The sequence below is a fragment of the Polyodon spathula genome, chromosome 13, assembly GCF_017654505.1.
Source record: "Polyodon spathula isolate WHYD16114869_AA chromosome 13, ASM1765450v1, whole genome shotgun sequence".
Classification (NCBI taxonomy): Eukaryota; Metazoa; Chordata; class Actinopteri; order Acipenseriformes; family Polyodontidae; genus Polyodon; species Polyodon spathula.
This window is the reverse complement of record NC_054546.1, coordinates 12,752,977-12,776,770: the sequence shown is the minus strand read 5'-3', so window position 1 is coordinate 12,776,770 and position 23,794 is coordinate 12,752,977. Positions and strand designations below refer to the sequence as shown.

Genomic DNA, 23,794 nt, shown 5'->3' with positions numbered 1-23,794 from the left:
TTATTTTATTTTTTTAATTGCTCTTCCTGCAGCCCATCTAAATCTCAACCACAAAGCACACCATTTGTGGCTGCAGGTTTGTAAGCCAGGCAGTTATGAGGTCCACAGAGGATGGGTGTTGTATCTGGTTATGTTGGGGCTTGAATAAATTTCTTTATTGTGCAGGCTAAAAATGATTTGGCATTTATATAACATTGAAAAATATATGTATTGTTCACAAAGTAGTTGGTGTAGAACTACTGGTATAAATGTACAACTGCTCTTATTATAACGTGTACACTTCACACATCTGTGCATACATCTGGAGAGAGGCTTCTCCAACTGTAATGAAACTTAGTTTAAGTTACTGAGAGCATCAGATTCAGGTATATAGAGATGTCTGTCTGCTCATCAATCTACTGTTACACATTTTTATATGTATCTGGAGAGTCGCTTATCAAATTGTGATTAAACATTTCATTGGTAAGTCTTATTCTGTACAATTGTGTTCATGTTGTTGATATACCTGATGGCCACCACCCTTATCATCATACTGACAGCTCTAACTAGGAATTTAAAGCTGGTGGGTTTGATGGCTGTTTATGAAAATATTAAAACCATCGAGGAAGATTGTTTTGTATTTGTTACAAAGATGCATTTAAGTGAAAAGTTTTTTTTTTTTTTTTTTTTTTTTTTAAACGGAATGGTGTTCTGCTGTGTGTAACGGTACAGTTCTAGTGAGTAATCCATTCTCAGTAGCAAGCCAACGCAAATTTTTTGTTTGCTTGTTTTTTTTTTTTTGTTTGGTTTTTTTTGTATGTTTTAATACTAAAACTAAACCAAACAAATGTATAAAGCCTATACAAAAAGGCATAGAGAGAGCATTGTATTTTAGTTGTGTTCGTGAGGCATATAACTTTCATTGGTTTCATGTTTGTAATGTTGGTGAAAATTATTCAAATAGAAATGATGTCTCTTCTCATGAACAAAGACATGAAAGCAACGGCAACTACAAAGCAAACACAGCTGCAAACTTGTACCAAAGAAGTCCCGTGTACTCTCTAATAATAAATCACAGCCTCACTGGCGGCGCTACGACGTCTACTGTTATTCACGAAACACTGGTAGGCAAAGTGGTTCAAATTCACTACACAGAAAGTACGCAGCGACCCTTTGCGCACAGACATCTTACCGTACCGTATGCAAGACAGTTTCTATGAACCTCCTCTAAACAACATGGCGCCACGGTTTGCAGCTGTAGGGGGATAGAGACTAGAAAAAAAAACATATAAAGCAGAGCAGTAGTTATTTTATTTTATTTATTATTTATTTCTTTTTTTTACTCTTTCAGACTGCAATGTAAGATAACCGGGCATTCTGCATAGCATCATTCTCCAAGCACTCTTAGTTGTAGTGTGTAAACACGCGGCGATGCAGTCGAAGCTTTAGCACAGAGACTTGCGATGACAGGTTGCGTATAGGGTACTCACCTGTTATGACAAGGAAGTTATTCTGATGATAGAGCTGTCTGACTCCTAGGGAAAAGAGCGAATAACTTGATGTCTAGAGAGGAAATTAACTCCAGATACAACAGATGCTATGGGGAACAAAACGTGCGTTACCATTAGGCATAGTTTCCAATAACGCATGTCCTCTGGGACACATAAAGCAAGATATCTAATTTATTACAGTCAGGGTTAGAGAAATAAGTTCCAAAATGAATGAAGACAGTTTTTCTTCCCATCCTCAAGAAGAGAAAGAAAGAAAAAAACTTCCACCAATATTGACTCCTGCATCTCGAGTAAGTGATAAAAACGTATTTATGTGTTGCCTCATTATTTTTTTCTACTAGCTTAACTAAGTAACTTAGCAATGGATTACATTGTGAGTCATGTTTGTGTAATATCTGGAAGGCTACGGAGTACAGCCCATGTTAATTTATGGGGAATTGAAAAAGAGCAACAGCCGTCGAGCTTATTGTCTGTTAGTTTGTTTGCAGTTAACAAATTGTAGTAATTACATAATATTATACTTTGCTATTGATAAACAATGTATTTATGTATTTATTTATTTAAAAGGTGATTAACGGTGAGTGTTATGTATCAAATCGTTGTCTCGAGGGGACAAACAGGATGTAAAATGTAAAAATTGCAAAGTACAAAAACAGTGACACAAAGTTTGAAACAAAGTATATATATATATATATATATATATATATATATATATATATATATATATATATATATATATATATATATATATATATATATAGTGACATACAAAAAAAAAAAAATTGGAGGGAACGTGCTTGTTAAAAAGACTACTAAAATGTACAAAAACCAACCTACAATGCTGTGTTGCGTTCAGTTTATAGGAACAATTACTTTTAGTTTTGGATTATACCATTTTAACACAAAAATAAATACATAAGATTCAGTTTGAATTTTTTATAATACAACATTTTCTTGATTAGTGTTTTGTTTCTTCTTTTGAATAAAACAAATGTCTTAGAAAGTGTGATAAGCAAGGGGTATGTTAGCGTCTGTATGCCTGTGTCGATTATTCTTTAATGTTATTAACTGAAGCATGTCACTCCCAATGTCATGTGTTTTGTATGCTTTTCAAATGCGTACACTTGGAAACATTTTATTGAACCACCAGATCTCTTTCTTTTAGATCTATTTCCAGCATGCGTTGTTTTTCACGTTCACCGTTGTGAGAAAGCCCTTTCCACCATCCCCATTTTGTCCTACAGCAGTTTATCACGTCACACAAAGAACTGTCACTGCATCAGCTGAAAAAATCAGTTTGAATTGGGCAAGTTCCATCTTCTCAAAACCAGACTCATTACTGACAGAAGGAGTGTCTGAACCCGAGGTATCTGGTATGGGGTTAAATAAAAATACGCACAGTAGGGACGTCTAACTTTTTTAAAAATTATATATATATATATATATATATATATATATATATATATATATATATATATATATATATATATATATATATATACTATACGCTTTTTTTAAGAGTGTCTACAAGCCGGTGCTGGGTCAGTATTTATAGCGTTTTCTTTGTCAGATGTCTGAAACTGAAAAGGGCAAAGGAAATTTAAAACCATTTTAGCACAGACATTTTGTGTAATTAGCTGTAATGTCCAGGCTTCTTGCATATTTACCAGTACCTTCTATATTATGCAATTCAGAATCTCAAAGGTTTTCACAGAAGCCTGCAAAGATAATTGTTGGCATTCAACTGCAAACAGATGTTGTTTCTTAGGCTCCTCCCCTTTGGTTTCCTTGGTTTCTAAGGGCATACAAAACATGTTTAAAAACAAATTGCATTATCAAATACCTATTTTCAGTGAAAATCGGATGTTGTTTTTTCATGTTGTTCCCACTGATTTTGTTTCAAGTACATGTTATATGAAAAATATAAGGTGGTAGACCTCCAGTTTCTCCTCTTCTTTATACATGCTACTTTAAACTCTTTCAGCACAAAGTATCTCATTTATCGTTTCAGTGTATTGTTTAAAAAGGCAAAACAAAAAAAAAGCAAGCAATGTTAAAAGAGTTAAAAAAGTGTCTTGCACAAAAAGGACCATCCTCCTGCGAGAAGTGTTTAGTTTATTTTATTTTTAGCTGGTATAATATTACCTCATCTTCCACCCAGGATTCAACAGTGTTTGTAACATCATTATGGGGGGCTGTTGATTAAGGTAACTGAGTGTGCTTAAAGCTACAAAGTAAGATGATTCAGGACAGGACAGTCAATTTTCTTTGAGTGGTTGTTAATTCCTGATAAAAATGAGAGTAGATTAGCAGCCCCCGTACAGCGTATCATTTTTCTTTAAAGGAAATGCTGTAACTTTTAGTTTCCACTTGTGCTTGTTTAGCCTACTATCTTGCTGTAGTTACCAGTTTAATTTTGGAGATGTCTCTCAGAATGCATTTTAAAAAGGAAAGTGTAAGTGTGAGCTACTTTTTTCCAAGAATAGAGGCAGGCAGTTACATTCAAGCAAATTGCTAGTTTTGGCAAGCATTTCGCCTTTTACAAGACCAATGAAAAGGAGAGTTGTAATGCTGATTTGAGCCAACAGAAAGGAAATGGTGTAATCCCAGAGCATAACAGCCACACCAAACCCAGTAATTCAGAACATTGACAAACCAAGGAGACAGTGTGCTGCAGTATGGATCAGTGTAGAAAACCGGAGCAGAAAACGTATGTTTTTTAATGAATTGAATATGCTTTTTTCTGACGAGAACTGATCTTTAATATTGTTAATCAACCCATTGCAGCAAACAGAAATGTTACAAACTGATAAAGTAAATAATGTTGGAAAATACAGTTTTAATGTGCTGTGCAGAAACACTTGACCCCTTCAAAATGACAGAGGCATTGTTGTGAATTTCTCAGAAATCCTTGACGTGGCAGTTTAAGTGGCCTTATTATATATTAAGTGGCCTTAATATATAATTGTCAAAATGATGCCTTAACCAATTCTGGCATCTTATAATATGCACTAAAATGAATGTTTATATTGTCTAGATTTTCAGATATTAATATCTGTTTAATATTCTGTTACTAGTGTTATGTAACACATATATATATTATATATATATATATATATTATATATATATATCATATATATATATTATATATATATATATGTGTGTGTGTGTGTGTGTGTGTGTGTGTGTGTGTGTGTGTGTGTGTGTGTGTGTGTGTGTGTGTGTGTGTGTGTGTATATATATATATATATATATATATATATATATATATATATATATATATATATAGATGATTGCATTAGATTACCATTATAGTTAAAGTTAAGGAGTCATTTTATCTCAGAGAGCATTTTCCATTGGACAATGACCACTCTGCTTGGATTCTGAGTGGCTAAGACATCTCTCAGGTTCATGAAAAAATAAAGAAATAAAGCCTTTTATTTTCATGTCAGCTGTTAAGCATATGCTTACTGTGACTTTGCTTTCCACTCTCCTTTTTAGCTTCCTTTTGTCAAGATGTCAAAGCCTGCTGTCTAAAACGTGGCACTCAGATTACAGTCTATAGTGGTTAGAAAGCCTTTTCTGGACAATCAGCGAAAAAAAAAAGATTGTCGAACACACACCACAGCAATATTGGAAAGCTTTCAAGCTTCAGTTCTTTTTTTGGCATTCTTGTAATTGGCCAATTTTCTATATCCCAGTAACCTGCCACTCACTCTCCGGGCTGACATATCTTAGTCTTCGTATATATTGTACTGTATTGTAAAATGATTTACCACACCAAGAAGCCGTCAAAGACAGTAATCTTTGAGAGCAATTTTGGACAATTGCAGGGTTGGAAATTGTAGGATTTATAGGCTGTAAGTAAATAAAAAAAATTTTCTGACTCTTAAAAGAATGTGCGATAGCAGGTTGAAGGCTTACAGCAAAATGTAGTTGTATAGTATAAGTGTAGCCAAATATATGCAAGCAAGGAGTTACTTGGTCAAGCAACTACTGTACATATGCTGTTGCAAACTTATTTGTATCAATATAGAATCATTGGCTATAATAGTTAAATAAAGTGCCACTATAGGTTTAAACCATATGGCATTGTAGATCAAACATTACTAAAGTGAGTCAGAGATCTTCCAGTGTTTACCTGCCATGAAAGCTTTCTGCATCATTACTCAGCTCTATAACAGCTATCACACAAAACAATGACATAGCTATTTACAGGACCTATACCGGGTGTACTAATTACTTCATTCATGTGACATGTTTTTGATGTAGGTGCATATTAGAAGAACAATATGAAATATCGTATACCTGAAATGGAAACTTTAGTAGGATGGTCTTTATTGACAATAGACTGCTGGTGGTTTTTAACACAGGCCCTCTCAGGCAAAAATTGCTGAGCAAATACATTAATAAACAAAATTGTAATTCATATTTGTGTACCCAGATTAGACTGAAGTAACCGGACACCTTTGTTATAGACTAATAAATCATTCACACTGTGTGGAACAATGGCAGATGCTTAAAGGGGTTTTATTGTTGTGGACCGTAGTGACCTTAGTGATATAATTGTATTTGTTAAAGAGCCTGGGGAAAGCCTCCCTCGACTACATTTTCAACAACCCCTCTTGAGATTAAGGACTTCTGTGTGTAGAAAAAAGTAGCATAAATATAACCTATATTTAATATACAGTTTAAGTAGTATTTTTCACTGAAGAAAAAGCTGTCCAAATGTGCAAGGTGCATGAACAGTAATATTTAACTAGGTGCAGTGTTAATCTGCACATACACTGCATTTCCAGCGTTGAACAGGTCTTTGGAGGGTTGTTTTTTTTTTTTTAATTAAAAGCTAACCTCAATATCCTGCAATATTTGATGCATGTGATTAGGGAATGTTTGTTCAAAATGGTTTTTAGGTGATGTTGTTTGTGTTGGATAAAGCCAATCCCCACTGCATTTACAACAACATAAAAGGAACACATGTTGGTGTGCCACTAATGTGCATGTTTGTAATTAAATGTTTGATTTTTGCATGGCAGGGCACAGACAGAGCGACAAAAAGCCACTTCACCTTCAGTAGTTTCATCTCAACCATCAACCAGAAGAAAGAAGCAGCTAGCAGGCCAAATCTGACAGCACACCTTGTCAAACAAAATAGCAAAAGTGGTAAGAAAATGTACCTTATTGTCTTACGTTTGATGGACAGCAGCTGATTCTTATAACGATGAATCCAAGGTCTATACTGATGATTTGTATACGGTGTATTTTTTAATCTTATTGTGAGCACTACTGTTTTTGGTGATGTGCTGGATTGACAACACCGGAAACTGAAGTCTGTTTAACATAAAACTTATAACAAACGTTTCAGCTAATGTCTTTAGCATAATTAAGCTGGAGGTCACCCCCTTCTTGAGGATAAAGGAGCCATTCAGTCTCTATGTCCAAACCGGGGTCCATCTTTTCAGATTGCCAAGGTCCTCATTGCTACAGTAGTTGTGCCAAATTGTCTGGTTGTTTTGAGAGGAGGACTACTGGCTGGAACAAGCTCTTTATGTGTGATTCTTTACCTTAAAGGTTTCTGTTGGGAAAGGCTCTTCTCTTTTGAGAATAGTAAGCTTGCCACTCGCCATGAGTACCATTAGGCACAAGAAGCTGGATTATTTTCTTACCAATTCAACACTTTGAGTTGTTTATGCCATTTAAAACATTTCTTCCTAATTGATACTTGTTTGATAATGAGATTGTTAAGCTTAATTCAAACAGTTAACATGTTTGTCTCTCATATTGTGAGAATGTTGTCATGAGTTCCTCTGAGTACTGTGTTTTAGATGTGGAACATGAAAGTGGCATTAGAAAAAATAAATAAATAAATAAGGAATGTGAACAAGGAACGAAGAGTAAATTTATTGATCATTTTGCCGAACCTAAAGTAGATGCAGACCTAAATATCATTGCCAGTGATTGGTTTTCAGGAAGTACTCAGGCAAAATGTAAGTGGGCAGGAAGCTTGTTTGAACAAAGGAGATGCAAAAGCTGGGTTTAAATCTAACGTCCGTGTAATCGATGGAGATTTACTAAGAGATAATGAAATTGCTATTGTTGTTGAACTTGTCCAGAAGATATGTGAAATAAAAAGGGGGTGTTTATGTGGAAATTAATTTGTAATTATGAAAACTGTTTTTTTTTTTTAAAAAAAACATTATGTTAATGTATAATTGTTACTTTTAGAAAACAATATGAAGTGCTGAATTGAAATCGCAAGCCCTTTTCTAAGTGTTAAGTTTGAAATGTGTAATACTGTAATGAACTAATTGTTGAAGTGATTGTTGCATACTAATATGGTATTCACTTTTCTGTTGAACAGTATATCTGCCCTGCACTCCCCTTCTTTTCAAAGCCACACAGCCACGTTTAGTTAAAAGATTCATAGATTAAATCAATTGAAAGATCACAAGGTGTCGTCACAGAAATGTTTTAAACATTGAAAAGCACTCTGCTCACCCATGTACAAAAGCCACTAGTATACAGAATTATATCAAGCATAAAAAATGTAAATGCTCAGATCTTAAAAAAAGACTTGCATTACCTCCCTTTCAAGAACTTCAAAGCAAGGCTTTTTAGCAACTTATTTGAATTTCAAACTGACACCATTCAGCTTCTTTGAATTCATTAGGCTCTCTTTCTGCTTTTTGCTTTTCTCTACAGACAAAATGAAACACCTATAATGAACAAATTGTAATAAAACTGGCATAAGGCTGTTCGAGTCACAGGCTTCAAGCCTTTCATCAGATCTTTAGTATATACTAACACATCTGTATGGTTTAAAGATGCCCTAAATGTTTTAATGGTAAAACCCCCAGTGCGTTGTGCATTACCATGATCAATGTATATAGTGCAGGTCACTGGAGTTCTTCTTTCAATACAGCCTTAATTGTCCTGCGATATTTGCTAAGTGTATTTAAAGGATTGTTTTCAGAAGGGTTTTAATCAGGTGGTTTAGTTTGTGTTGGACGCAGATGTTCCAGACTGTATTGAAGAGCTGGAGTTTCCATGGCAACATATGTATGTCATTCTTATAGGAACTGTAATTTGAAAAGCATTTCTGTTTGTATTTGTTTATATAGTCCATACATTGGTATGGCAAAATGCAAACACTGCTTTATTATTTAGTATAATCTGGCAAAGATGTCCCTAACAAAGAAATATATTTTAAACATGTATATATGATGCTTATTGTAGACTTCTGGTGATATAGCAGATTATTTTTCATGTTATGCTTTTGCTTTATTTTTATCTTATGCCAGTGAGAGAGCTGCCTCCCATCGTTCCTGATGTCCGACAAAAACAGCGGCTCTCCATCGAGACTCTCCCCCCAGAGATGAAGGCTCCTATCCCCCCAGAGCCTGTCATTCCAATCCGCACAAAGACAGTCAAAGAGTTTCAGTAAGCCCATTCTATGCTCAATACCTCTTTCACTAATAAGGTATTGTAGGTTTAATACCATTGTACAACTTAGAGTCATGCAAATTGAAGCAATAACTCTTATCATAAGTGTCTGTTTATATTGTTAATTCTAGTAGCCTGGATGTACTAATATTACTTTTTTTTTTTTTTTTTAATTATTACCATAGGTTTTGTAATCTCTGACATGGTGTGCTCTTTATTGTACTGTATCTCACATTCTTTGACAAGCACCATCTTGACACTCTGGCCATCGCTGGACTCTCTGCACTGAAGCGTAATCTCCGAACACAAACAGGCTTCGAAACGTACTGCCCAGGCTTTAATATGTACTACCCAGAGACATAAGACACGCTAACTTACTTTTGTTGTTTAAGTTCTTAGCTTAAAACCTGTTTATTCATGCCTATGACTAACGGTGTTGAGGTTGTGTGCAGAGCTTCTTTTGCATGAAAGTCTGAACTGGTTTGGTTGTAATATTAACTTATTAGACAACATCATTTCTGCATGTCATTTTGTTCAGGAGAATTCGCTGAAGAGTTTTAGTTCAGTGTAGTCATAATGGCGTAATTGCTGAACTGACAGGAAGTAGAATTTTTGTAGTTTTTTTTTTCTATAGATACTAAAAAGTCAATATAAAAAACACTGCTATTTTGTTAAAGACGTTATTATACATGCATGGCCTTTTGGGGGGCGCGGGGTTCACTGTAGTTAAAAAGAAAAGTTAAAAGAAAGTAATTTCCTTCTCTGAATAGTGTTGGTGATGATGTCACCAATGTGACAGACTAAGTAAGTGCTGTATTTGTAAAAAAAAAAAAAAAAAAAAAAAAAAAGATGCTTGTTTTATAAGCTGTGATAACCTAAATATTCAATTCATTATGTTCTGTGTTCCAGGGAGGATATGGAAAAAGCAAAGACATCAGGGGACTGGAAATCTGTGCATGATTTCTACCTCACTACATTCGACTCTTTTCTGGAATTGAACGCAGCGTTTAAGGTATGGACAATCAGAGTGACAGTAGGTGTTTTCAGCATCCATTTGATGTTTTTTTGTTTTCTAGTTTTTATTGAGGTCTTCTATGTGATTGAATATTTACATTTAATCAGCTGAAAGTGTACAATTAATTACACATTTGAGGTACACTGAGTTTTCTTGGGTTAGAGATGATGTGTACTACATTCCATTTAAAACCAGTGTCAGGCATTTTTAAAGCCAGCTTGCTTTAAAATCTAAACAAAGCCATATAAGCAGCTAAATCTTGGTTGCATAGCTGCCCACAGAATATGACCTAATGACTGGCAGTGATTCACTGTTAATTCCAGTCTGCGCCAATAAAAAATGCAAAAAATCAAATAGGATTTATCGGTCAAAAATAAGTCTAGAGAAAATAGCTTTTATCATTCACCACCACCTGTATTAAAAATAACAAAAATATGTTTATCTTTCAGAAAGATGCAAATGCTCCATTTAACACCATTGAAGATTCAGGGATTAATGCCAAATTTCTAAATGCTGTTTATGATTCCATACTTAGTACCGTAAGTAAAGAAAAAAATCAACATATACAATATATTTCATGCAAACTTACACCAATGAGCTATATTTGTGTGTAGAAAGTGATATTGTATTGCTTCATTATTGCTGTGTGGATTGCATTTTTAATTATAATGTGTTAAGGAGGTTCTCTCGTTACAGGAAGGTTTTAAAAATCGATAACCAATATAAATAGGGAGATATTTTCATGTGTATTTAAATAAATGTGTAATGGAACAGAGAAACAGACTTATGTATTTAAATAGTATATTTTTTGAAGCTATCCCAAACAATGTAATGAACACTACACGTAAAGGTAAGATTTTATCGAGGAATACAATTATTTTATAAAATAACATAAAACTAACAAGAAAATACAGTCATTTTGCCACCTGCAACTAAACAGTTGCTTGGTTTTATTCCTCTCAGAAATGTTGCCCTTACATTGCTGTCCTTAGAAATATGAATCTCTTAGTTTAAAATGATGCATCTTTGTTTTCCATTTGTAGCCACCGGACACACAAAAAGCTGTGCTGAAGGGCATCATTAACAGTTTATTAAGAGAATGGAAAGGGTATGTATCAATTCTGAATATGTACCTGCTGTTGTTAAGTTAGTGCTCTGGTATAAAGTAGAAAATAGTAAAGATTCAGCAACAAGCAGCACCAGCCATTTTCAACCACGCTATACGAGAAAGGGAACTCATGCTTAAGCTTTTAAAAATACAGTGCTCCCTCGCTATAACAATATATAGGATATATAGGAGCGTTATATCCGAAGAGCGTTATAAACGGGAGAGGGGATGGGGAGGCGTCGCGGGACACGTATTAACACACATCTGACTAAAATACAAAATAAAATAACTCCCTGTCTATGGTGCACATATAGTGAAGCAAAAATGTAAGTTTCTGTGAATTAACCATGCATAAAGCACCATGTAATCAACACTACATTTTTTTCCAAAAAGGTAACATTCCCACTCATGAATAATTTTAATTAGCAGTTTTTAAACTATAAATAGCCTGGCTAAATGGCAGTTTGAAATGACAGACAAGCAAACCAAGTGCGAGAAGGAGAGCGGGTCGGGCGAGGGGAAGAGGGAATGGGCTCGTGCCAGGTTCGGCTGCCGGAGCGGGGGCTGAAGCGAAGCTGAAGCGTCTCATCTCCCTAGAGAAAGCTGCAGCTCCTCTCATAGCAAAAAAGTAAATGCAGTAGGAAAGATAACCATGTCATAGGCCTAATATTTATTTAGTTATAAAACGAATGCTGAATAAGAAGTCTGTGTTATAAAGTGCCAGCGCAGCTTTTCTTCAGTTCAGATACAGTATCAAAAGGGAGAGACAGAAACAGAAGAGACTGAGAAGTTGCTTGTAGTTTGAACAACACCGGTACTGTATTTACTGTAGAAATATTGCATGAATCACTAGTATTGGGTATTGGGGGGGACATGCTGTAGTAGCATTATATCCAAGGCACATTATAACATTATAAGCCTTATAGCGAGGGAGCACTGTATATCATTATGTTGTGTGCGTTAAATAAATTGGCCAGGCAATGTGATGTTCCGTATTCTGTCTTTAAGCTATAAGTTATTGAAATACAATTGTCTTGATGTTTTCTGTGGATATGCAGAGACCCAGACCCAGCATGTAATAAAAGGCAAAAGCTTGGCACATAGGCTTTTGTGGTTTACTGAGACTAAAATAGCTAATAATTAATGTCTGAAGGGCATGACTCAGCCCAGACAAACCTTAATGAGTAACTTTCCCTATTTGCCAGTCTATCAGAGCGGACAGGAGGGAAGTCAAAAAAGGACTAACTGTGACAGAAAGCTAGGTACCATAATGGGTAATTTCAGTTGATTTTATGCCACTAGAAACTTATATTATAGTAGCTGGGGAGGGCTCTGCTTATTCACAGAACAAAGGCACCATTTAATTTAACTTTCTTTTCAAACGCATGTTGTCACTGTAAAAGAACCAGGGTTCTCAATGACCATCATATTTTATTTAAATGTATTTGTTTGGGAACGTATAAATAATTCCTTACTTATTACCACCATATTGAGGATTAAAAAGGCCTATACAGCCTGGAACAGGGTTGGAGGAATATCGTCAGACGCCTGTCTGATAATATAAACAGTAATACTGCCAGTCTTTAACTCTGTACATGTAGAACCCCTCTTGTGCCTTTCCCCCCATATTATAACCATTGTAAAGACATGGTGAATCCGGTTAAACCATGCCCACTGCACGAAATCAAAGTAAACTACAAAACTACTGTAGTAAGCTTCATTAGGGTAGGTCCACAATGGTTTTAGCTCATCGTTTGCTTTATTTAGATTTCAAGGGCCATGTACTTTCTTGGCAGTTGTCTGATTCTACCACATTGTATAATTGCATTTTTTTTTTTTTCAGTGCTCGGACTAAAGATGACCTTAGAGCCTACTTTACACTTGTACAGGTAATGAGAAATAGTTTTAAAATAAAATGTTATGTGGAGATACTACCTGAGGTGGGTGGTAAAATGTTGGCTGACTACCTCTTACTTTAGTCATAAGTGTGCCGTTGCTAAAAAGACATACATACTACTTCTATAAGCCTATAATAACCAGAGGACACATCTTGTGTCAGACAGCTCCAATGTGAGCAAAGTACATGTACCAGTGGTTTTAAGAGTAAATACTAGTTTATTATTATTATTATTATTATTATTATTATTTATTATTATTATTATTATTATTTACCTTTTGCGGTAATACATATATTTATACAAAACATCAGAAGATATTAAAATGAAAACAGGATAAAACAGAATACTGATGTTTTTTAATCCATGGTGAATGATGACAGCAGTGGAAGTTTTCTACACAAGGCCAAAGTTTAGCGAGTTTTATAACAATTCTTAACTAGCCAAGCTCTGCTGATTATTTTCTGCATCAGCCTGGTAACTCAGTTCTTCTGTATTAGGCTTCTAGATATAGAGTCTTATGTTAAATCAAGTGCTTAGTATGGAATTATAGGCTGACCCTGTTAGCATAGCGGTACGCATATCTGCATACACAAGGCATTTAAAGTTCACAAAGCATAAATCTGTATCTAATATGTGATATATTTCAGCAGTAGTAGTGTAATAAAGGGGCATAGTAGTTTTGGTTGCATTACAAAAAAATTGTATATATTGTCCATATTGTCCATATTGTTGCCCCAGCCGGGATAGACAGTGATTTTCTCTGTGGGACAGAAAAAGAACAGATAATCATTAAAGAGCTTTACCATATACAGTATATAGAGGGCATTTTCCAAGAAATTAAACAAATACAGGTTGTATAAGTGAAATTAAATGCACCTGTATGTCTGGACTGTGCTTGACATTGCTTCACGTTTCACTTGTGACTGTCCAGACTGAGTTATTTAACTAAATGCTGTGCTTTCATTTTGTAGAATCCTCAGTACACAAGCACGTCAACGTATGTCATCTTCGCTCACTTGCTGAGACAAATAGCCACCTTGGCTGAAGCTGACCACCATTTCTTAGTTCACTGGTTTAAAAAGTAAGTTGTTTTTACACTATTCACCTCTCCAGTACTACAGTAATATCTGTGTCATACTCATTGTCAAACTAAACTGATTGGTCCTATTCAAAAAGCTTTACAGGACTGCTTGTTTGGGAATGTTTTTTGAAGAGTATTTATAAACATCCTACGTTGAAGTGCTTCAAAATTAAAACAATCCTCTCTGAAACCCTCTTTTGAATATGACCCAATGTTTGTAGCACACAAAACCCCTTTCACCTTTAACAGAGAGGGCTTATTGGTTTATTGTCATTTTTCAATGCACTGTTTAACTCGAAAGTAAACCTCAAAAAACATTCCTTTAAGTTCTGTGAATAGGGCCTTGTCATCTTGTGATATGAACCAGTGAACAAAACTTGTTCAATTACTTTTTAAAGCCCAATTCAATTCCTTCAGTTAAGTTTACAGTTCATGAAACCTCTTTCAGTTGTTTTAGAGAGGGTCTGGTGTGTTCTCAACAAAGCACTGCTTAACACAAGAACATTTTTATGAGTACTGTTTTGTCCTAGGGCGGCACAGTGGTGTAGTGGATAGCACTGCTGTGTCACAACACCAGGGGTCTAGATTCGGATCCAGCCTAGGGGGTCTGTCTGTGTGCATGTTTTCTCTGGGTACTCTCATTTCCTCCCACAGTCCAAAGATTGGTTGATTGGTCACTCTAAATTGCTGTGTGTGTGGTGCCCTGCAATGGACTGAGGTGTGGTCCCGCCTTGCACCCTGTGCCTGCTGGATTAGGCTCTGGCTCACCACAACCCTGTAAAAAGAAAAAGCAGTTATTAATAATGAATGTTTTGTCTTAGATCCTAAATACCTAAGCTTATATGCGTTTGACAATGTTAATTAAAATATACCAGTATTCCCACACTTTAGTAACATTTATTTATTTTTTTTTAGATAGGTTGAACTAAATGTAAAAATTTGAAATTATGTGTTTGATTATGTGAACATAGAAAAAACTGTATGACTTTTACATCAGTTTTAGTGCCTGTATGTATTAAACTTTTGTATTTGGTTTCTTTTTTCACATTCCTGCCAGCTAAGCACCATGAAATTGATGTTTTATTTGTTCCTCAACATTCTGTGACATTTTTTTGTGCACAGTAATGGTTTGTTTCTACTGGTGCTCAAAACATCTTTTACAAAAAAAAAGTAAAAAAGAATGCGCAGTTTTCAAAGAAGAACTTTTATAATACAGTATATCTTGCCTGTTTGTCAGGTGGGCTGAGTAATTGCATTGCTGACTGCTTTGTTTCCTAGGCTTTCTCAGAGGAGGTTCAAACAGCTGGTTGACAGATTGCTTCAGTTCATATCCCTGCGACTCTTTCCAGCAAAATCTGAGGAGCTTCCACCAATGGGGAAATGCACCTGGTGGAATCCTTCCGCAACCAAAGTCCTTGCTTTACTCAGTGAGTGTTTACCGTATTTAAATTATTTTATTGCATTTGCAATTTAGAAAGTAACCACATTCATTTATAGATGTTTTTCCGGTTAACATTTAGCTGTAAGTAACATTTAGGGCCATATTCATAAAGTAAGGATTGGGAATTGCATATAGTCTCTTGCCATTGTTTTTTTTTTTTCTCTAGTCCACATTAACATATGATTGTGTCTTATTTATCGGTTCTTTTTTATAGGCTGGTGAAGTTTGAATCACACATGTATTTATTGTGTTGCTTGTATTTGTAATTGTTTTATTGTCTACCAGGACCCCGTTGTAAATGAGGCCTTGTCTCAATGGACAGATCTGTATAAATAAATACATTTGTTTTTGTTAAACAATCTACCAACTGCCAATGTGACAGAAATAGCACAAAACAACAAATATGCGATGAGTACCTCTTAAATTGACCTTGTTATTCATTTAGAGCATTTGCATGTTCTTTTCAGAAAGAAATGGTATAAAGTTATCACAGTGATAAATGCTTTGTCAATATGGCCCTTGACATTGTGACTGCCGTGCAAAAAGTAAATTTGTGTAAAAATGGCACTTTAACACCGTTCTGTATATCAGTATTGGAAAGAGAACTGGAAATGTGAACGGCTTACAGTGGATCAATACGATGATGGGTAACACATTTAAGACATCTGCAAACAGTTTCTGAGCTTTCATCATACATTTCCTTACTAACCATTATTATTCGGATGCATTTCTTCTGTGTCGTACAGAATACAGAATATTATGCTGAGATTCTGAAAGAAAGGTGATATAATTGATTACACAGATAAAATACTTAATTATACTAATTTAAATGGGATACATGTTTCCAAGCTCCAAGTAATTCCTAAAGGAGATATGCACCAATGATTTCAATTGACAGTTCTTAATTGCGTTTGACAGAGCCATGCACATAAAGGAACATGATATACATTGTGTCCCATGGCCTCGTCCATTGGAGCTCTATAGACGTGCCATGAGCTGGCTGAATAATCATTGATTGATGACAGCTATAGCCAGCGGGCTGGACAAATGGCACTCTGGGCCACCTTCCTCCTGGACAAGGCACGCTGCAAGGTGGAGGCAGGGGAGGAGGAGAGGCAAACAGAAGGAGGCATAGGCAAAAGGCTATTTATAGGAACAGTTCGATTACATGTGATTAGAGGGAGGATCCTCCATTCAGAAACACAACATCGTTTCCAATGGATTTTATTACAAACCTCTCTGCCAGAAGTGTATAGAGTAAATTATTTGTGTGCAATGAGATCAGCAAATTAACAGGTGTTTTTTTTTTTTTTAACCTGTTTTTGTTAAGAATCCCCAAAACGCTAAATATGGATAACAGATACACCTCAATTGCCAATTGTTTTTTTGTTGTTGTTGTTTGTTTGTTTGTTTTGCAGACGCAGCCAATAGCATTTCAAATCCTCCAATTATCCCTTTCACTGATTTCTATAACTTTACACTGGATCACATTGACATCATGGAAGAGTATAACACTTGGCATTCCTGTGGGAATTCACACAGGTAAGGGACTAAGACCAGGTGTGTCATAAAGGCTCTCATCCTAAAAAGAAAAGATGAATTTACATGACAACAGTGACTTCTGTTTAGCTTGAATTTTTTCATTAAATTGTGTGAGTTTATTATTTGTTTGTGCTTTTAAGTAATTCCATACAAAACTGAAGTCCTTACCCAGGAGGCAATGTACACTCTGTCAGTAAACAACTTTCCTTTCTGTTTTACTGAATACGTGTCGTTGACAGAGACGGAAAATACCCACTGGGAAACAACGGCTTGAGAAGGAAATATTTCCCTCTCAGGCTGCTGTTTCCCAGTGGGTATTTTTGTATTACTCCTAGCAATGTATACTGTAAATATACCATCATTCTGTGAATGCTGTTTTCAGTAATTAATTACCACTTCAAAACCAAAGAGAAACAAGCAGCTTGTGTTCCATCAGGCTTATTAAATTGTATTATGGGATGCTCCTCCTACTGTATGTTCATTAGCTGTGGGGTTCATTCTGCTTACACCTGATGTTTTTCATTGTGGAAATGGCATTGGCTGTATTACAGTGACATCTAGTGGTGTAAAGGTAAAGTGCTGTCTGATGTTTTTGTTTTGTTTTTATTTACACTGATAGCTTCATCTTCACCAAACAACCTGTAAAGGATTATCATATGAATACTTCAGAAATCATTTTAAGAAATTCAGAAAGGGAGGGATTCTAAAGTGCGCTCATTACAACCGTACAAAAGGATCGATTTTCACTAAGTGCTTACATCCCAGTACCACTGCCATACCAAGCTTGCATTGGCTTTTACTCCGAAGTCTAAATTACTCTACATTTTTGGAAGATAAGAAAACACCCTTACAAGGTATCAAAAGAAACAAAAAATATATATCTAGTTTTATAACTCAACAGGTATTTTCTACATTCTGTAGTTTGGAGTAAAAAGCTTTGACTGTCATTGTGTCACTCCACCTATTTCCAAGAAGCCCAAAGAGAAGGATGCACAGATACATTTAAATGTAGAGATCATAGAAAAACAGTACATTGAAAATAAAACCAGAAACATGTTAACACTCACATTATTTGGTTCTCAATTTGGACACAGATCGTTTTCCTTCATGCCAGCTCCATCCTGTGTTTAAAATGTGAACTGTCAAAGGTAATATTGAGCCTTAGGCTTATTTGACTATTTGTGAATAGCGTTGTTGTTCTTAATTCAAATTGATACAGTTTATGAAGTATACCTGCACCATGTAATGAGGTATTTCTGTTCAAAACACTTCAGAGTTATTGCCTTGAAACCATGATGTTTGGCTCTCTAGTGCATTGCAGTGCAATGAGATAGCTCTGTGTTGCTGAATCTTAAACAGGTAATTTAAGATTGTTTTATGTTTAACATGTTTTCATCACCTAGTTTTAGCTAATGACTTTCTCTTGTTGTTTTCAGGTTCTCTTTCTGCCAGTTCCCTTTTATTCTTTCAATTGCAGCAAAGAAAACCATAACCCAAAGAGACTCTGAGCAGCAGATGATCAGTATCGCCAGAGTGAGTGTTCTGTCTCATCATGTGTCAATGGCAAGACCCCTGAACAGTGTTATCTCCCTAAAAACACTATTTGAATAGAACAATGTAAAATTGCCATTTTTTAGAAAACTGTAATTTCACCTGGCAGCAAAAATATTAACTCTTCCACACGGTGACCTCATATGGGGACATAAGGTATACAAAAGGTACAAAGACGTATGGAAGGCTCAAATGCATAACGACCTCATAAGAAAATGCAATTTTTTTTCCCTCATATAAAGCAATGGGGGGGGGATCCCTTGAAAAATATATTTATTATCTGTTCAAAACTACTTTTTTCCCCAACTATTTTTAATATTTAATCCATGAAAGGGCTAAGAATTCCGAATACTTTGAGCTGGTGGTAATGAGCTGATCAGTAAGAGCTCCTTGTCTATATACTATGCATGTCCTACAGGTTCTGCTACAGTAAGGGGCTCATTAAGTGTAAGGAATTGGAACCCAGGTACTGTGAGGTTAAAATAAAACAAAAAAAAAAAAAAAAAAAACACTTCCTGCTGCATACACTATATTAAATGACTAAACAACATAAACATGCTGTTAAGACATTTTCACTCTATTTTAGCAAAGCCTTGTGGACAAGGTTTCTCGCAGACAGAGACCTGACATGACCCTGCTGTTCCTCAACATTCAAGTAAGAAGGCTGCATCTTGTTAGCGATTCCCTGGAAGAGGTAACTTCTGTTTTTAAACAGTGGCCCAGAATATCAAAGCTTTTCCGACCATCGGGGAGGGCTTTTGTGGCAGGGTTTAAATTTTCCGACTTTTTTTCGTGTTCTGAGCAAACATCAAAATATGGCCAGGAAGGAGGAATGTTATGCAGATTAAGTGGGTACCTAATTAACATACTGCCCTTGCAACAATCAAAAGGGTGCTGTTCCTCAACATTCAAGTAAGAAGGCTGCATCTTGTTAGCGATTCCCTGGAAGAGGTAACTTCTGTTTTTAAACAGTGGCCCAGAATATCAAAGCTTTTCCGACCATCGGGGAGGGCTTTTGTGGCAGGGTTTAAATTTTCCGACTTTTTTTCGTGTTCTGAGCAAACATCAAAATATGGCCAGGAAGGAGGAATGTTATGCAGATTAAGTGGGTACCTAATTAACATACTGCCCTTGCAACAATCAAAAGGGTTGTTGTGGTCGGATTGAGTATTTTCCGTCAAAAATGGTTCCACCTGCTTCAATGAGACCTAGTGGAGATGGGAACCTATTTCAAACAGGCTCTGTGCTTAAAAAAAAAAATATTGATAGTTCTGATGTGGGTGCAATGATTCTGACTGGTGATGAATCTCCGTGTGCTGCTAGAGGTTGCTGCGATTTTAGAGGATGAAAGGGATAATGTAGCTAATCCCCAGTAAGTAATCTCAGATGATGTTGAGTGGACCTTGCAGAGGAGCAAGTGCTACGAAGATATCAAATGCATAAGGCTAGGATATTGTATTTAGGAGGGTTTAGGTCCTGCATTGCCAGTATCACTCTCAGCCTTGTCATTCTTTACCACCGGTTGTTTATTTGATATCCTATTATACACTCAAGTATTATTAATTTATATAAAGTTCATGTAACTATAGTTTAATAAATACAGAACATACATTTACAAAATTACACTATTTTTTGCTCTAACTACTTTTTTCTTCCTTTTTCTTTGTCCTGATGTACTTGCTTTATATGTTCTATTGTATCTTCTCTTTCTCCACATCTCCTGAAACACCTGTTTTGTTTTTCTCTGCCTTTTCCTACCTTTCAGTCCCACCTGTCCATTGATTGAAATCCTGAACTGACGTAACCTATAGGTTTCTCATTTAAACCCTGAATAGTTATTCCGCTACCTTTATGCAGATTGCACCCATTCCACCTGTCGGAAAACAGCAGAAAAGCATTTCATTTTGTGATGGAAAAAACGTTCGGGATAAGAGTCTGGTTAAAAGTTAAGAGTTTTGGACTGTTGGAAGACACTTTTGATATTCTGTGCCTGTGTGTCTGCTGTTTGTACTAAAATCAGAGCGTGGCCTCACATCATACAGCAGGGGGAGCCACACATGCTGGTATATTGAACATAACAGCAATCTCACTGAGGCTGTTACAATTGTGCGTTGTCCCTTTGCAGTTGACAAGAAAGAGAGCAGATTTAAAGAAGAAACTGAAGGTCACCTTTGTTGGGGAAGCAGGGTTAGACATGGGCGGCCTGACGAAGGAGTGGTTTCTACTCCTGATTCGACAGATTTTTCACACTGACTACGGTGAGACAGCTGAGGAAACAGTTATAAATACATGATTCAAACAACAACACTATTTATATCCACTGCCATTCAGATCCGTTGAATTGATCAATATATTACATTATTGGAACAAAGTACATTGGACTGACAGCTGGATCACCAAATTCATAGCACTTCAGTCTCCAGTGCTATCAGCACAAAAAAACACCCAAATAAAACTTCATGATAGAGAAACATTAATGAATGAGTAAACCTACTCTTTTTGGTATCTTTTTTCACTAACCATTTCTGTGTTATTATTATTTAATTACGTTTAATTAAGTTTAAGTTTGGTTCTCGCTGTAGAAATAAATGTTTATTTCATAATTTGTCACTTTGCAGGTATGTTTGCATATCAGATGGATTCACAATGCCATTGGTTTAGTAGCTTGAAATGTGACAACTACTCTGAATTTCGATTGGTTGGAACTGTATCCTTTTTAATACAAAATCAATGGCTTGATGTTGCTGAATTAAAAAAAAAAAAAAGAGTAGCTGAGCATTGTTTACATTGGCTGGCTGAAGTTATGTGGGTGGATCTTGGATGACAAGAAGCCTATTGCTTTTTTCACAGAATACAGCTTTTTGGTATAAAGTAAATTATCCTTCTCTTTTTCTATTATAAAAACACAATGATATGAACATTCTCAGATGCACAAGCACTCAGTGGTCATTTTGCATCTATTATTCGGGCATGTTGGCCAAGTCTTGAAACAACTACTATATTAATAAGTTATATTAACATTTGTTAAATACTTGTTAAAGTGATAGCAGTTAGAAATGTGACAGTGTGAAGCAATGCACATTCACTGTCTAAAACTCCTCAGAGGAATAGATAGACACAACACCAAAGGCAAAAATGATTTGAACATGAGTCAAATAAGGCAAGTCAGCACCAGTGAAGCTTGGCAACAGGGAGAAATGTGGAACAGTTTTGACTACACTTTCCAATACATTGCCAGGTCTTATAGACTGCATAAACAGGGCTTGCCACAACTGAATAGACCACGACTAACAAAAGCAACGACTTGCTGAAGCATCCCTTCTAGGGGAGCCGGTATGAATTTGCAATTCTACAATTTGTAACATTTCATAAATTATTTCTAACCCTAAAAGCTAAGCCTCTCCAAAACTGTAGAAAAATGATTATTGAACTACAAACTTGATTTATTTAATCAAAATAAATAAAAAAAAAAAACAGTTCTTAGCAAAACATTTCTTAAAACAGCCTCTACATTTTGTAAATAGGGCACGTTGACTCCATACTCAATTATATTCTGTGCTTTTCTCTGTCAAGTACGTCTTTGCGTAAGAAAAATGGTTTTGTACATGCAGGCCATGGTGATGTACTTTTTCATGTTTTTACCTTTCATTTTAAAGCCATGGCAGGGTATGTTACTGACATACTGTACACTGGTGAGTGATGAGACAGCATTGCACCATTTTGGGCAGGATGTCAGTGAGTGGTGATGTAATAGTGTCGATGTAATAGTAATTGCTTTGCAAGCCACTGTAGTTTATTTCACCTTCCTGTCAAATCACAAGTGCCACTTAACAAATAAATGTGACAGTCTGTATATTAGGTGTGACATGATATCAAAGACACACTGCTGTTAAAGACTTCTTACTTATCAAATTCCTTCAGATTTTTTAAAAAATGATTATTGACATGTGCTATTAATAGGTCTTTCTTTTGATATTTGCGCATGTGGATTTTCCCACTGAGTGCACCATCACAGGGCACCACTGTTTTAAAAGGGGCTCCAATGAACAGTTGAAGTAGCGGCACACCGGAAGCATTAGCCTGTTAGATTATGAATTGTCCCATATGGAACTGTATGTAGGTCACAGCGGCTGTTTGCATTTACATAGGGGCCATATCAGAACGGGAAGAATGTAACCAAGCAAAATAGCTCTATACCTGCTGTGTGCAAAGGTGCCTTTTCATTTCTATAATCCAGATCAAGCCTAATAAGAAATAAGATTAACATGGTCACCATGACAGGGTTTAATAAACACAATACATGCTTTGTGTAACTTAATCTAAAGCAAATACCTCAAAGGTTTGTATACAGTAGGAAACATCGGAGTTATTTGAACTTTTCTTATTGTTTATAAGATTAGTTTGGCGTCATTTTCTGCTATAGTCATCACATCCAGGTAACTTTTTAAAGAGAAGTTTGAATCATCCTCGTTCTCAGAATCATGTCCAAACACTAAATACACCAGGCAGACCAGTGTAACCAATAACCTGTCCCCCTGCATTCTGCACCTAGTGGAAGTAAGAAATGCTACATTTGCTTGACTTGGGTTGTCTTAGTTCTAGAGTAAATGTGTGCTGTCTTGCTTTTAAAAGTTCCCCAGGATGTTATGACGAAACAGAAAACGTGAATCTAAACAACAATATATTAGCTAAAATAAATGAAATATTGTCCTTACTATACCAAGTTGTCCTTTAACATGTAGATACATCTATAGACTTTATTTATAAAATACCCTCGACAAACCAAGCACATTCATTGGCTGAGTCTCATGCCACATCTGTTGGTTAATAATGCTGAGAATTTGATATGATGTGCTCTTTGAATGTGATATTACAGTACTGAAGGCAACACACTGCAAAATGAGGCTCTACTCCCATGCAGCACTGCAGCTGAAATCTGCTATACAGAGGAAGGGAGCTTTTATCGTACTCTTAGATTTGTTTTCATATGAGAAATGTAACCTTTATTTGACCAGAATGGTGAGTTGTATACAAGAAGTAGGGTTGCCAAAAATGTTGGAAGTTTCTCTTATGAAAGTATAGCACAATACATTTCTCCAGTAATTGTTTTGCAGTCATGTGATGCTTTCATGTGCTTACCATGATTCCCTCTGTTCTTACTACACTCTGCTATGCTTGTTTACCATGGTAGACCACAGTTAACATTAATATGCCATTCTTCGCC

General features: G+C 35.8%; 1 protein-coding gene across 1 annotated transcript in view; it reads left to right on the top strand.

Annotated features, from left to right (window-relative positions):
* The first annotated feature begins 1,203 nt into the window (after nt 1–1,203).
* The window catches only part of LOC121326049 (probable E3 ubiquitin-protein ligase HECTD2), a 32,124-nt gene continuing 9,533 nt past the window's right edge, over nt 1,204–23,794 (top strand). The window contains exons 1-14 of the mRNA XM_041269199.1: nt 1,204–1,780; nt 6,528–6,654; nt 8,793–8,931; nt 9,844–9,946; nt 10,399–10,488; nt 10,993–11,057; nt 12,901–12,946; nt 13,927–14,036; nt 15,315–15,463; nt 16,896–17,019; nt 18,456–18,552; nt 19,157–19,264; nt 20,696–20,828; nt 21,189–21,277. Coding sequence (XP_041125133.1) covers nt 1,697–1,780; nt 6,528–6,654; nt 8,793–8,931; nt 9,844–9,946; nt 10,399–10,488; nt 10,993–11,057; nt 12,901–12,946; nt 13,927–14,036; nt 15,315–15,463; nt 16,896–17,019; nt 18,456–18,552; nt 19,157–19,264; nt 20,696–20,828; nt 21,189–21,277 — 1,464 coding nt within the window. The 5' untranslated portion in view covers nt 1,204–1,696. The remainder of the gene's footprint in view (nt 1,781–6,527; nt 6,655–8,792; nt 8,932–9,843; nt 9,947–10,398; nt 10,489–10,992; nt 11,058–12,900; nt 12,947–13,926; nt 14,037–15,314; nt 15,464–16,895; nt 17,020–18,455; nt 18,553–19,156; nt 19,265–20,695; nt 20,829–21,188; nt 21,278–23,794) is intronic.